Source organism: Chiroxiphia lanceolata, chromosome 17 (genome assembly GCF_009829145.1).
Source record: "Chiroxiphia lanceolata isolate bChiLan1 chromosome 17, bChiLan1.pri, whole genome shotgun sequence".
In the NCBI taxonomy this organism is placed as follows: domain Eukaryota; kingdom Metazoa; phylum Chordata; class Aves; order Passeriformes; family Pipridae; genus Chiroxiphia; species Chiroxiphia lanceolata.
The window spans coordinates 9880259-9895729 of NC_045653.1; the positions used below are offsets into that span (position 1 = coordinate 9880259).

The window sequence follows — 15471 nt, forward strand, 5'->3', positions numbered from 1 at the left end:
TGTTCCGCTTTCCTTCTTCAGGATAAGTATTCTTGATCCATCTCAAGAACTTGTCCAAGGGCCAGGAACAATGGGTGAGAGGAGCTGGGAAAACCAACTCTGACAAACTCCTCTCGACTAATAGAAATTTCATAACAGAAGAGCTCAAATGAAAGGAACATTGGTGTTAAGAGCTTATTAGTCATTTTCTAAACTAGTGTGGGATGAGAGCTGGAAAATATTTCTCTCCAAATTTGTATGAATAAGATGACTAAATAAATCTGATTTTGGTTATTCTTCCATGGTGATCCTACTGGATGAATGTAAGAGGAGCAAAGCTGGGGATAATATTGGCTCTTGGTGGATGGCTGTGGAAAGTTTGGTATTCGTATAAAAGAGATGATTTGATTGACTGAAGGATTAGGCATCTTCTTGCATCAGCTAGGTAAGGAGTCTGGGTGAACACAGAGCCCACTGGCTGTTGGAAACTGAGTGATGAATGGGACACATTATGGCTGTCTTTGGATAAACCAGTGATGTCCTGAATGAGATTTTCCTTGATTACCTGCATTTGTGAAAATTTTATCATAAAGACAACTGAGTGGACAAACAGCTCACTGGAGTTTTACAGAGTGGCTGAAATAGTAACCCCAGCACAGACTATTCAGCCTTGGGGGGCCCTTCCCTGTGGTGGATCCCCCTGTCACCTTCAGCATCACTGTGACACCCCCACAGCCTCTGCCCCTGCAACAAGGCAGCTCAGAGAGGACTCCACGTCCCCAGATCTGAGGATATGGGATAAAGTGAAAAGTCACTGACAGGGACCAAAGCAAAGCTGTCACTGCTGTGCCATGGCACTGAGGGTGCCCCGGGCAGGTCAGGGCACAGGTAGGTATTTTTAGGTGGGCTTGCCCTTCTTTTAAATGCATTTCTCCTAGCAGCAGCAGCAGGCGAGTGGGTATTTGAGGACCAGTGGGACATATGGATGTACAAGTGTGTTGGAGTACCCCTGGTGCCTCTCCTCTCCCTGTGGGAGAGGAACAGGCAAGTTGGACCCATTACCAGCCCCTTACCAGCCCTCAGCTTTCAGCCGTGCCTCTGTGACTGCCTTTGTGAGGGATGGATAGGAGGGGCAGTCCCAGTGGTGAGGAGCTCTGCAGCCCAGCCCGGGACCTGCTCCCTCGCTCCTTCTCTCCCCCCCTCCCTCTACGGGCCACATTTTGGGGACACAGCTGGGGTTACAAAGCTCCCGGGTCCGGGGGAGGCAGCGGCGGGGCGGGCAGGGGGTGCGCGGTCACCGGCGGGGCGGCGGCTGCCGGCGCGGCTGTGCGGGGCGGGCGGGCGTGTGTGCGGGTGTGTGTGTGCGTGTGTGTGTGTGCGGGTGTGTGTGTGCGGGTGTGTGCGTGTGTGTGTGTGCGTGTGTGTGTGTGCGGGTGTGTGTGTGCGGATGTGTGCGGGTGTGTGTGTGCGTGTGTGTGTGTGCGGGTGTGTGTGTGCGGGTGTGTGTGTGCGGGTGTGTGTGTGCGGATGTGTGCGGGTGTGTGTGTGCGTGTGTGTGTGTGCGGGTGTGTGTGTGCGTATGTGTGCGGGTTTGTGTTTGTGTGCGGGTGTGTGCGTGTGTGTGTGCGGGTCTGTGCTGGCGTGCGTGTGTGCGGGGCGGCTCCCGCGCTGCCAGGGCACATCTGGGCGCCGTGGGAGCGGCGGGGAGGAGGGAGCCGGGGCTGCGGGCGGCTCGCAGGGCGGGGGACGCGTCTCGCACACGCACACGCGCGGCAGCCCCGGGACCGGCGGCTCCTCCCGCCGCATTAAAACGAGCCAAGTTCCCCGCCGGGGGCAGCGGCGGGTCCGGGCGGTGCGGCCGGTCCGGGCGGTGCTGCCCGGCCCCGGGGATGCACCCGAACGCCACGGCCCCGGCCGTGCCCGCCGGGCCCCTGCACCCGCACCCCAGCGGCTATGCCAACGCCTCCAACCGCTCCGACCTGCTCCCCAAAGTGCCCGACGAGGAGGATCTGGACGTCAACACCGACATCTACTCCAAAGTGATGGTGACCGTCATCTACTTGGCTCTTTTCTTGGTGGGCACCGTGGGCAACTCCATCACGGCTTACACGCTGGTGCGTAAGAAGTCGCTGCAGAACCTGCAGAGCACCGTGCACTACCACCTGGCCAGCCTCGCCTTCTCCGACCTCCTCATCTTCCTGCTCTGCATGCCCATCGAGCTCTACAACTTCATCTGGGTCCATCATCCCTGGGCTTTCGGGGGGGCCGTTTGCAAGGGCTACTACTTTCTCCGGGACGCCTGCACCTATGCCACGGCGCTCAACATCGCCAGCCTCAGCATGGAGCGCTACATGGCCATCTGCCACCCCTTCAAAGCCAAGAGCATCATGTCCCGCAGCCGCACCAAGAAGTTCATTAGCTGCATCTGGATCGCCTCCTTCCTCCTCGCCATCCCCATGATCTTCACCATGGGGCAGATCTACGCCAAGGACCAGGATCCCGACTCCCTCATCTGCACCACCATCGTGGACACCTCCACGCTGAAGACGGTCATCCAGGTGAGGGGCCGGGAGGGTCCGGGCAGCCGCCTCCTCCTTCCCGGGTCGGCCAAACTTTGCGGAGACGGGCGGGGCAGGAGGGGGAGGCTGGAGCGGGGGACCGGCTCAGGAATGGGGATGTTCCGGGCAGCCCTGACGGGACGGACCGGCCCAGGGTGCGGCAGGAGGGATTTGGGGGCGTCTGGGCTCCTCCTGTTGCGCCCCATCCCGCACCCCCTCCTGCCCCACCGCGCCGGGTTGAAACCTTGCGCCGGCGTAAATCCTGCTCCGCGATTAATCCTCCCCGGGGCCGGTGCAACCCTCCCGTGCCCCCCTGAGCCCGGGGCGTCCGGCTACGCTCCGCCGTGCCGCTCCGGGGACGTTCACCCAAAGGTGGCAGTTCATCGCCAGAAAACCCCAAATCTCCATCCTTTCTCTGTATCTTCTGCGTCTCCTTCCCTTCTGCTGGAAAGCGACCAGAAAGATCAGGGGAATAAACCCATCTCTCCCTCTCCCCCAGTTCCTTGTGTTGATCCAGAGCCCGTTTCCTCAGTGTAGTGACAGCTCCTAATTTCAGAAAGTTTTGGACACAGGGTGTAGCACAGGCATCTGAAAAGGAACTGCATCGTCAAAGCCCGAGGCTGCTATTTTTGCTGTTTTGGGGAAATCCATAGCTGGTTTAACTAGCAGCCCCTCCTGACTTCAGCAAGGCTTTGCTGGTCTCCACGCACTGCTAAATCCAACACGCCCATGCGTGGAACGGATTTCAGCATCAACACTTGCTGTGCTCCAGTGCTTTGACAGGTTGAGGCATTTGTTTACTGAAGCATTAGGCTTGAAAAATGTAAGAGACACGGAAGGAGGGACAGAGAGAGCAAGACACCAATCTCCATAGTCCCTTTGCTGCCAGGCTCGCATGTGATAGCTGCTCAATCTTTTATTTGGAACATGAATTTCAGGTGGGGTTAATCAGCGGGCAGCTGGAATTTAAAGCTGCATGTGTCCTGGAGTGGCTGAGATGTTCCCAGAGTCAGAGGGAACTTAAAGGGAAAGGAATCAGAACGTTTTCTCCTACTAAAAGCAGCCGAGGGTACATGCATTTAGATTTAAGCCCAGAGCCAGTGAATGTTTAGACGTGTCTCTCCCAGTTTCCCTCTGTACTATTCCAGGAAACCAAAATCTATCCCCCACAGAAGCCCTGGATTCCTTCTGCATTTTGTTGTGGTCCCTAAATTTCGTCTGAGGTGGTGGGGCTGCATTTCTCCTGTAAATGCTTTGAAGGTTTTGTCAGCAGCAGCCCAGTGTACTTAACCCAAATTCTCCACTCTCTGAGGAGACATGAGCCATCTGATTTGAGAACAATGGGACTGAAATGCATTATTTCCACTCATCTTCCTCTTAGGATTAAACTGATGCTCATTGTTACCATGGTAGGGCTAAAACCAGCGGATTACTTCCTATCCATATCTTTGGAGATTACAGTTTAAACAATTCTCAGTGTATTTTACAGTCTTGCAATTCAGGCTATACCTTATCCCATTAGCCAAGTAAGGAGTAGGCAGACGTGAATGCACAGTATGTGAAGTTCACCTGTGGGCTTTCCTCATATATATATATATATATTTAACTAGTGAATTAATTTAAAAGTAAAGAGGCAGCTGCTGGGAAGCGAGAAGGAGCAAAACCCCGAACCGTGCAAATCTGTTCTTCCTTGGGGGATCTGGCTGCAAAAGTAGATTTGCCGAGATAGGAAGGTCGTTTAATGGTTTCACTCCATTCCCCCAAGCACAGGGAAGCAGCACACAATGTGATGCAGGGCCCTGGACTGGGGAAGGCTCCAGCAAAGCAGCTGCAAGTCAGGTTGGAAGTGCGTTAATGGAAACCATCGCACAGCGTGTGAGCCGGCATTCTCACGTCGTAAGCTGTGCAGAGGTATAAAAAAAGACAAATGATGGAAGATCTGTGACTGAAAGGGCAGTGGTGATGTGGAGAGTGACGTGCAGATGTCTTGCTGGTTGGCAGTCTGGAGCCCTGGTCTTTCGTGGTGGGTTCATGCTGCTTTACAGCATCTCTTTGCATTCGTTTTCCGAATGATGCACTTGCTTGAGCTGGCAAATCATTTGTAATAAATCACTTGACAGTTTTCACTCCTCTTCCTGTTTGGCAAACTGTCTAAAGTAAATTGGGAATTTTTTTTTTTGGAAGCCATTAGTTCTCCAAGTGGTTTTATTTGTTGACTGATTGAAAGTCAGTCCCAGAATAGGGCCACTGTAACCATCTATATCATCAGAGCCCACTGTGAGCTCTGGTTCTGCTGGGATCATTGCAGGAGAATGCTTCTCCCTGGACTGGAACAAGCTTCCCAGACTGAATATTTCACAGAATCACAGAATACTCTGAGTTGGAAGGGCCTGTTTTTTTGTAGCAATTTAACATTTCTGATTTTCAAAAAGTTCCTCTGTATTTGCTTTGAGTATTTAAATTTTAATGGGCATTCCTGAGTGAAACTAGACTGAGTGAACAACCAGGTTTCCTTGTAATAAGAAAAAAAAATTATTATTCAAACAGCACTCGGCATATTTGATTCTTGCACATATTAACTTGCACCACTTAAGCTCCATAACAACTGTAAGAAGTAATTACTGATATTCCTCTATCAATTACAAATTGTTCAGGGCAGCACACACTGCTAATCAGGAAAAGCAGTAAGTGAGATGATCTTCAGGGTGACACTGTGTGTCACCATGCTCTGTACTCCGAGCACATCTCTCCTCATGCCATCGAGACTCTGTGTGGCCCCTGACACAGAATCCTTTAGAACAGTACTATTGCCCAGTTTTGTTTGTCACTGTCTCTGCTGCTGCTTAAATCAGCCTGTGAATCTGGTTTATTATATATTCTTCATTGCTAAGCTTGCCTGTTGCTTCTGTCAGTCAGGGATGTCTGGTTTGGATATTGGCATCCACATGAGATCTGGTAACAGCAGTAAGTCCATTATAGCCACATTATTCCGGTCTAGTCAATGCTTTAGCTGGCAGACATCCTCTGAAACACACTGTAGCCAATTTTAGGTTCTTTTTCCACATAGATTAAACACCTCTTAAAGCCATACGAGTAAATTCATGCTTTCATGGTTGCACTTAAAACCTCCTCCATTTCAGCCGGAGAGGTTTTAAAAGCTCCTCGTTGTGGTAGCAACAGATAAGAGAGTTCTGAGGCAGGATGAGATGCTTCCCCTGTTCACTTGTGGGTCAGTACCTGTGGGTTTGGTTCTGGGACCAGTTCCCTTGAAACAGGAGACTGCTGAGTGTCCTGTCCCACCACGTGCAGCCCTGTGTGCCATTAACATTGTACACTCTCAGCCCTGATTTTCATCAAGGTCTGAATTTTAATGGCCAGATGCTGTGCAATTTGATTTTCCTTTTTCACTTCTTACTTTCTTACCTTCGTGCCTGTTTTCTGGAGAAAAAATAGTGGACCTGGGGAAAGAGGGAAAGCTGAAAGAAACACCTACAGTCTTAGTGCACCATCAGTTCCAACACACGGAGTCGGCAGCCCCTCAACCTAAAAGCTCGGAATTTTATCTGAGCCAGGACTGGGCACACACATGAGGGGAGCCTGGGTGTGGGCAGCTCTCTGGCACACCGTAATTCACAGGGGAGAGAGGGAGGTGTTTTCCCACTGTCATGGCACAGCCTGCACTTGAGTGGCTCTGCTGAAAAATGTCCCCTAAGTTACAGCAAGTGCCTGGGTAGAGTGTCTGACACATGCTAATGTTTTATTTGCACGGACAGCTGGTGTGAACCCATTTATTAAAACACATGGCAGCAGGCCCTGAGCCTCCAGAAACTGCCACAGCTCCACGTTACTCATTTGCTAGGGCAGCACATGGGGAACTGCTCTGGACCTCCTCAGCCATTTGGAAAGGCTGCTGTTCCACTGAGGTCCTGCTCTGCATCATCCCACCCTGCGTGGCTGCAGCTCATCCATCCCTCCAGTTCCCTTGTTTATTATGTTTTATGAAGCCTGCTCATAGTTTGGATGATTTGTACAATAAATAACTCTGCACATGAAACAACCGCTTGCCCAAGGGGCTCCTCTGCTTTATTCCTGCCTACATTTCTTCTTGCAATGCCTTCGAAGGAAGATGCAAAAGAGCCTCAGGTCTGAAGGGAATGGGAAAGAAGAACCAGGTGTTGGAGCTGGGAGACACAAGGTGCAGCCTGTCCTCTTGGCATCCATCACCATGCTCTCTACACACTTTTCCAAGGTCTTCTATTGAATTCCCATTAGTCTGGGAGGCTTACAAAGTTATTAATTCCGTTCATGTTGCTGTAGACACTCCCTTACACCTTCCTCTGGTGAGGAGCATCTTGGTGGGGTGGTGTGATGTGCTCACTGTTCTGGTGCTGTGGATGGCAGGGCTTTGCCCACCGTCAGATCTGTGGTGCCAGGTAAATAAATATGACAAACATCTCTCCATAGTACACAAAAATAGCAACCCATAAAACCAAATGGATGAATTCTCTCCAGGTTTGCTGGCAAATCCTATCCAGGATTAGTCAGTGGCTTCTGTTCAGGAATCCTGTGTTTATACTGGTATTGACTAGAGGAATTGAAGTTGATTTCTTTTCCTTAAGTCACAGCCAAATTCCTACTATGGCTTTTAATAACAGTGCTGTTCTAAATCACTCTCTACATCAGAGAAATCCAGGCTTGGGTGCACTCATCCCTGTGACAGCACCACAAACCAGCACCTTTGTGGCAGGACTGCACCCCATCAGGTCGTGGTGCTGCCACACCCTCAGGTAGACGAGAAAATGAAAACACTGGTGTGTAAATGTGTCTGGATCCATCCCCACAATGATGGTGAGAGACCAACCCTTGCCCCAGCATCAATGCCCATCTATGGTGTCGGGAGAATCCCTAAAAGCTGCCTTTTTTCATGGACTATTCAGGGAACTCAGGGCTTTAACTCAGCATATGCACGACAGCCCAGCCTGCCTAATCCCAGCCCGTTTACACTCTGGTCTGTCTCGCAGCTAGATCTAATTTAAATAAGCTCTTGTGTTCATTGCTTTACATAACCACTTGGCCTGCTGTGTTTTGCCAGTTCTTACATAATTTCTTCTCTTTTTTTCCCCCAATTGATTTTAATTCACTTGATTTCCTTTTCCCTCCCCCTTCCCGAGTTGTCAGCTGGAGGGATAATAAAAGAACTGGGGAAATGCGGCTGATCAATTTAGCTCTTAGGTTTTCCTCTTAACAGCAGTTTGCAAAGGCAGAAGAGGTGAAGGTAATCTCGTAGTTGCTTTTCCCAGAAAAAAAGAAAAAGCCCAAACCTGCAGCTGCCTTTAATCTTCTTCCAGATCATTTAAAATAGCTATTTAATTGTCATCTCCCTACTTCCCCCCTCCTTTCCCTTATAGGCTTTCGTCTCTGTGCAGCATCTGCTCAAGACTCACAGATGGCACTTTCTCTTCCCGACGTTTAGAAACGCTCCTGTGTCCTGCCCGAGGTGTGGACAATGAGCAGCATCCCTCTGTGGGACATGGGGGTGCCTGGGTGGGGGACAGAGGGGAATTTGGGCTTCTGTGGTGTCCCCATTGCCTTTTCCCTGCTGTGGAATTGCCCCGTTCTGAGTGGCACAGGACGGTGGGTGAGCAAAGGTGTCTGGAGGGGCTGAGGAGCGTGAGGGGGTCCTGGGCTGGTGAGGGGGGGAAGTCTGAATATTGCGACCATCTACCCCTAAAGCAGAGAGCTTAGATGCCAAACCCATCAGTCCCAGTGCTGACATCCCTCCTTTCCCTTGCATTAAGCAGATGAAGCTGGGTTATTCCATTCCCAATCTGTCTGGTTGCTCTTTGCCCTCCAGTAGAAGCCACTCACGCCGTGTGAAGCTGGAGATGCTTCCAATGCCCAGCTAACTCGTTGTGCTCCAATAACACCACCCCTGTGTCTTGCTTCCCATGGATACCACCTCTTCTATCCAATTTTGAAGTCTCTTAGGTGTGGGATTAAAAAAAAAGAAGTTCATGATAAATCAGTCGAGCTGATGAGTTATTGAGGAAACAAGTAGTAACCCTAACAGGGTAGCAAATTTCTGAGCTGATGGCTCTTTCCCAGTATTTTCCTGCATTCAGAGTACCAGTTTTTAAGTTTTGCATGGGTGGGAGGGAAATAGTAGTAAGACAAATTTGTATCCCTATACTCAAGGGCTATCCTGATACGTCTGTGTGTGGAGGTCCATCCTCCTCCCCCCTCCCTGGGGTACCAGAAGCCTGTCACCACCTCTGCTCCTGCCAGGACAGAGGATGCTGTGGGACAGGGCTGTACCTCGACAGAGAATGAAACTCTCATCTTTGACCTTCAGAGAAGATGAACCTGGAGGGCTGAAGGAGCTGGTCAACTGCAGATGGTTTTCACCATGTGAGATTTGCTCCTTATCTCCTGGCTTTTTCACTTCAATAATTCTCAATGCAGATTGCATTGCTGGGCACAGTTCCATGGGGGCTTTTCCTGTCCCAGGAAAAAAACAATAGAATGAACAAGGTCTTTTTTGCTGAACTTTTGAGAAAAAGTTCAGTAATGTTTCTTTGAAGCTTTTGAGTTCTCAGGAACTAAAGACAAGTGACAGTTGCAGACAGAAATCAAAGAGAAAAGATTCTCCTAGTAGAAATGGAAAAAAATAGCAAGGAAAAAATGTAAATTTTCACAAAGTCTTTAGCATCTGAAAGGGAAGAAAAAGCATCTCTTATGCAAAATGCCAGTGAAAAAGCTGGGAATACCTCTGAACTGGAAAGCCATGCACAGAGCTAAAAGCATATTCAGTATCAATAAATCAGGGAGGCATTGGAGGGGCAGCTAAGCTGGAGGATGTGCCCTGGGTTGAGTGATGTTGCTTGTGGCCGTGTTGTCATCCCCAGTGGAGCAGCTCCTCACTGTCCTGTACTCAGGTTTCTGCCTGCAATGGATGTATCTGTTGCCTTCTCATCCCAGGCAGCTCAGCCCTGCTGATGGGTCTTCTCCTGCCCCTGCAGGCTCAGCCTGATGGATGCTCACCACTGCCCTGGCTTTGTGAGATGTCTAGTAGATGAAGGAGCAATCTCATCCATTAATCATTTCTTTTTCTTCCTCCTTTAACCTTGAAAAAAGTGGTCTACCAACCTACCAGCTTCACCCAGACCTGCAGAGCAGATCAGCTGAGAGCACTTTGATTCAGGGTGGCATTTGGCTCAGCAGACCCCTATTTTTGATCAGGACTCCAAGGAGCTAATTAATATAGTCCTTGCAATGCCACATCCTATTAATTTTAACTTAATCAAGAACAAAGCAGGTCTTCAGTGCTGAATTGAGTAAATGTGGTATTAATATGTGGTAGGACTGTTGTACCACCTTGTTCCCTTGGAGAATTTGTTTAATAAGTATGTTCAAAAAGAAATAAACCCACTTTTCCCACCTATTCTATGATTTTTGCAAAACCACCTTATAAAAATGCAACTCAGCTGCTGGGAACATTTAGTTCATTGCTCACATCACTATTGATTACTCCTGTAAAGACTTGACATTTTATCCTCACAGGGATAATTTATACATTTCATTCAAAAAAGAAACTCAAAGGATTGAGTCCCCCTCACCAAAGTCCATGTTTCATTTTTATATCACTGTCAGTCATGGGCTTGTGACGCTGTCATACTTGTTCCTGAGATTCAAGTGTGTCAAGTTTCATAGAGCACAGGCAGAAAGAGAAATATAGGTTCAGACTAGTAAATAGATATTTGACCTCGAGATACAATGATGGGGAGTTGTGTATGTTCCAAACACTTAATAGACTGCAGGAGCAAACTCTACCCCAGCCTTTTGGCAGCTCACAGGTGTTTCCTGGCCAGCACAGGAGAGCTGTGAAATGGAAAATCCCTTGAAAGGGCAAAAAAAACCAGCAGGACTTTGGTCAGAAAGCATATCAGAGTGCAGCAGTCCAGAGGAGCAGGGCACATGGCCAGCCTGGCAGTCTGGGGCTTGCCTGGAGAACAAGTCATGCTGGGGAAAAAAAAAACCCTGTTATACCTGAGACTCCATGACGCCAAGAGGAGCTGCAGCAGAGAAAAACACTGAGGAAAAGCATCAATAAAGTAACCAAGAAGTTCACTGCCCCTTTGGGTTAAGCCTTTTCTTTTCCCTTTGAAAGTCTAATTGAATTTTCTTTGCTCCCATCCTCAACACACAAGAGGATGCTCAGTCACAGCCTCCTGCCTGCGCTGTTTTTGTGGGGAAAATCCATAAGCAGAACGTGGGGAGAGGAAAGAAAAAGTGTCCATAAAACAACCAGCACTCCTAGACCTTGGGCTGGCACCACAAACCTCATTAAAAAGACGTTAATTTTCCCCCAAAATGAGTTTCTCAGGGCACCAACAGTGGAACATGCCACTACCAGCAAGTCAGGCAGATGAACAGACCTGGGCAGTCCACTGTCAGGACTCTCATGCTTGGGTCTGCACTCAACAGGGGGATGGTGTTTGACTTAAATACCCCCTTTAATTTATGTATAACTGCATATACTCCACTCAGTATCATGTCTAATACAAATAACATTCAAGTGAAATCCCTACTGAGAGGCACATTATGAAGATTAACGGCCTGGATTTTCTATTACTCTGCTTTACACGGTGTTGATTTGTGCCCTGTGCTTTATAGGCAAGTGTTAACAATATTTGAATCCAGAAATCTATATCCAAGCTTGCTGTTTTGCAAAAATCAGTGCCTGAGAACCTGCTTGTGACTCCACAGCCAAAAGAAAGGGCTGGAGGCATAAAAACCTCTGGGAAATGCTGACATCCAGGCAGGTGAGAATCTCAAAAGGCAGTATCTGCTGGTCACGCAATGGGCCATCTGAGAGGGGTCTATTTCTTTTAATTATATAACCCACTTTTCTTTTAAACAAGCTGTCAGGAAAATTAATCTCGCCAAATTTAAGATCATACTGAATATATTTATGCCCTGCAATTATCTGGAGCTGTTTAATTCCTTGGTATCTTCGTGTGGCAGATTTGTGAGATGTAATGCCAGGGGCTCAGCACCTCATTGTGGAATTTATTAATAGGTTTGTGTAGGTTTCTGTCTGTTTTGGATCTTCTCCATCTCTCCCACTCTACAGAGAACAAAACACCCTGCTCAGGTCACTGTTCACCTTTCATGGAGGAGAAATGTAACCAACATCACACTGTGGAATGTAGCCAAAGTCATTAGTTGCCCTGGTCCCTGTACACTTGGTCTTGCACAAACAGCATTAAAGGGTGGTGCAAGGAGGTATTTAAAAGATGTGAAGATGTGGCACTTGGGGACACGCTTTGTGGTGGGATTAACAGTGCTGGGGTAACAGTGGGACTTGATGATATCTAAAGGTCTTTTCCAACCCAAATGATTCTTTGATTCTGTGTGCCAAAGAGCTCACAGAGCAATGCCACTCATTCCCTGTGTCATTGTACAGATACTGTCTCTGTTCCTGGTGTACTTGTTGCTTGCTAAGAGCTTGTCTCCTGTGGCAATGGAGAAGGGAAACCTCTCCCCCTGTTTCTCCAGGAGGGAGTCAGGCAATGATGATACTCCCAAGGGAGCTATTGCTTGAGGGAAGCACTGGGGTATCAGAAGGGAATAACCAGCCCAGCTTTAACTAGAGATGGGTCAATGCAATGGCAGCATGGCTAGAAGCACTGCCTGATCTGCTGGTTCTTTTCCAAGGGCATCCTGGAGCCAAGCAAATATGATTTATTCTTTAGCATCTAGTAAGAAAGGGGTTTCATGTGAAGGTAGAGCACTAGCAGCTACAATAGCCATTTTTCTGAGTCAAAGGAAATGGCAGAAGCCTATTAGACCTTCTGTCTCAGTGCTGAATACGCTCTGCTCGGGAGCAGCAAAAAGCTCAGAGAGTTTCCAACTGAGCTCCATTATGGATGCATTTTCCCTCGGTTTATCCAAGCCAGAGCACGAGGGTTCCACTGACAGCGACCCTCAGGGCAGTGCTGCCAGTGAAAACAAACCCACCATCACCACAGAAATGGACTTCTAAAAGGGGTCAGGGTCGAGAGGGGGTAATAACAGCAAAACACAAAGAGACTGTGGCACCCAGCGTCCAGCTGCCCACGTTCAGCTCTCAGCCACAAATCCTCCCTGCTCCTCCCAGATCCCACCAGTTCCCGTTGGTGCTTCCCACAGTCTCGTCCTGTTTCAACAAGGTTTTAGCTTGGTGCAATCCCTTGTCAACCTGCTCTTTAAAGTCCCCCTCTCTAGGGTGGCTCCCACTGCATTAGGGGCAGGCTGGAAGCTACAGGAGAGCTTGGAAGCAAGAGGAGTGTTTCAGGTTACAAACATGGATATGGGGCTTTAGGGTAGTGTAGCTGAGCTGTGCCCAAGGCAGCTGCTCTGCTCCTTTACGAGAAAGACCAGCATCTTGTTCACTAATGATATTAATGTTAGGGGTCCTCTAGGAAAAAAAGAAAGAAGATGAAGCATGGCAGGAGCTATTTCTTTTGAGAATGAGATGCCAGGTGCATTATTGCTTTCCAGCTCTTGTCTCTTCCACCAAATGAGTATCCCACTCACTCCTGTCACTCCCTGCCTAGCCCAAGTATCTCTAAAAAGGGCTAAAGATGTGATCTGCAGAGAATGGCTTTGTCATAGGGAGATGAGACAGAAGGTTTTCTGCTTTCATGAATGTTTTTTTTTCCCCTCTTTCCCCCATTATCAATGGAGATATTTCATGAAAGATGTTACAGCCAGAAATGAAGCTGGCTGGTGTTTTCATTCCTTCGAAACAAATGTGTTTGGGAAAGGGAAAATTGCTGGGCATACTCCAGAGGTTTTCTCATATCCTGCACTAAACACTATCCCTTAAATATTGCCCAAGCAAAAGCTGCTTTTAAGGGCCCTCAGGAGGTGCCCCCCTCATTGCAAGGTTATGTCTCTGTGCTCTTGAATTAACCAAGTTTAAATAATGTTTCTATTTTCTGTTCTGAAGGTTGCTGTTTTCTTCCTCGTGAAATAATGGAAAACTTTGTTAAACCCATCAGCTGTTTAGGGGAAAATGCAATTTACTCAGTTTCAATTAAAACAAAAACCTAAAAGCAATAAAAAACCTACTGGCAGTCTGTAAGAGGTAGAAGCAAAGAGACAAGGGCAGAAACAGGACAAGAAATGACAGTTTTATAAACCTCCTGCTGGGTAGGGATAGAAGAAGCCTTTGTGCCTGCAAAACAAAACTGTTTTTTTGTAAAGAAACTATTGACTGGAGCTCCACAACTACAGCTGGAGCCCTGCACAGAAGGAGCCCGCCTGCGAACAGACTGATTTCCTCACATCTGCTCACCCTGTGCCCCTGCCTCCCAGCTGAATTCAGAAAAGACAGGGAATGCTTTCCCTTGGTGCTGTAAATCAGAGCTGTACCTTCTAACCCAGCAAAACAAACAAACAAACATTCCAGGTAATTTTGTTCAGGAGGAGTTGGTTCAGGTGATTTGCAAGACTTTTCCTATTTTCCTGTTTTGCAGAGCTGCACCAGTGTGGCTCTGCCAGGTGGCTTTTGCTGGGGCTGTGTCTGTCAGGATGCAATCCCTGATTTCCCATGTGGATTTGCACTAACACCTTTGCTGAGCCAGCCTCCTGACAGAAGAGAGAAGCTTGGTTAAAAGGCCATATGTATCGATCCAGCTATAGAGATTATTTTGACTTGTGATCTGTGGGTACAGTTGATACAAGATAGAAATGCAGCTGAAAATCTTCTGGGCATTAATTCCTTTTCAGCAAAGGTCTTCTCTCCTCTTTGTGAGGCTGGTCTGCACCCCTATTCCTTATGCTTTTGGGGGTCTGACTCTTCCCCCAGGCAGTGATAGGACAAGGGGAAACGGCCTCAAATTGCACCAGGGGAAGTTCAAGTTGGATATCAGGAAGAATTTCTGCACCAAAACAGTGGCCAAACATTGATGATTCTGTGAAAACCTTAATAGATAGCAGATTTCTCTCTATTTCTGTCCTACAATTTTCACATGAGCACACTTGCAAAACCTGCTAGTGCTGCACGGAGCCATTGCACGGACTGGCTGGATCCTCCTCTTCAGACCCAGCATCCCTTTAGGAGCAGTGCTGCTCTCCTGCCAAGACCTAGCCTTTTCAGGTCCTTTCAGGTCAACATCTCAGCAGTGGGAAAGCACTCAGGTGGAGAAAGAGGGTTTCTGCCTGGCTGCCTCCACTCACAAACACACACGGGCCCCAAACACAGGGTTGGTGTTGCAGCGGGGTGAGATTGGTCTCCTTCCTCAGAGCTGGGTGATCCCAGTGCTTCCACCATCAACCCTGTGTCACCTTGTCAAGCTGCTTTTAGTGAGCACCTGTGTTACACCAAGATTTTCATAAATCACGGGCACATGGTGAACTGATAGGGATATTCTCGGGAATCAACCAGGAATGTGTTTGGCAATCAAAGACCTCTTCTCTAGTGGGGAATCATAGAATCACAGAATGGTTGGGGTTGGAAGGGACCTTAAAGACCATCTGATTCCACACCCTTCCATGGGTAGGGATACCTTCCACTAGACCAGGTTGCTCCAGGTCCAGGCCAACCTGGCCTTGAACACTGGCTGTGCCCGGTGTCCCAAGAGGCTGATGGGGAAAAAATCTCCCAACCCTTTCTGGCAATGAACTTCATGAAAATTATTACCAGCAAATATCAAGAAAGAAGACTTGAAACATTACTTTCCAGGCTGTGACAGTGATTGTTTTGACAGAATTGTGATGCCTTCATTCAATATTACATTGAAGCTTTGCAGGAGAAAAGCGATCTCGTAGAAAACAGAGCTTTTGTGTCTGGTCACAAAGAATGAATTGCAAAGACCGCTGCAGGAAGTAGAATAGTTATCCAAGGAGACAAGAAATTCAGCTGAAAATAAGCATGTTTTTTTTCATT

At 48.3% G+C, this 15471-nt stretch overlaps 1 protein-coding gene across 1 annotated transcript in view; it reads left to right on the forward strand.

Moving 5' to 3' along the window:
• Positions 1-1681: 1681 nt before the first annotated feature.
• Positions 1682-15471, forward strand: part of NTSR1 (neurotensin receptor 1) — a 56419-nt gene continuing 42629 nt past the window's right edge. The window contains exon 1 of the mRNA XM_032705254.1: positions 1682-2537. Coding sequence (XP_032561145.1) covers positions 1869-2537 — 669 coding nt within the window. The 5' untranslated portion in view covers positions 1682-1868. The remainder of the gene's footprint in view (positions 2538-15471) is intronic.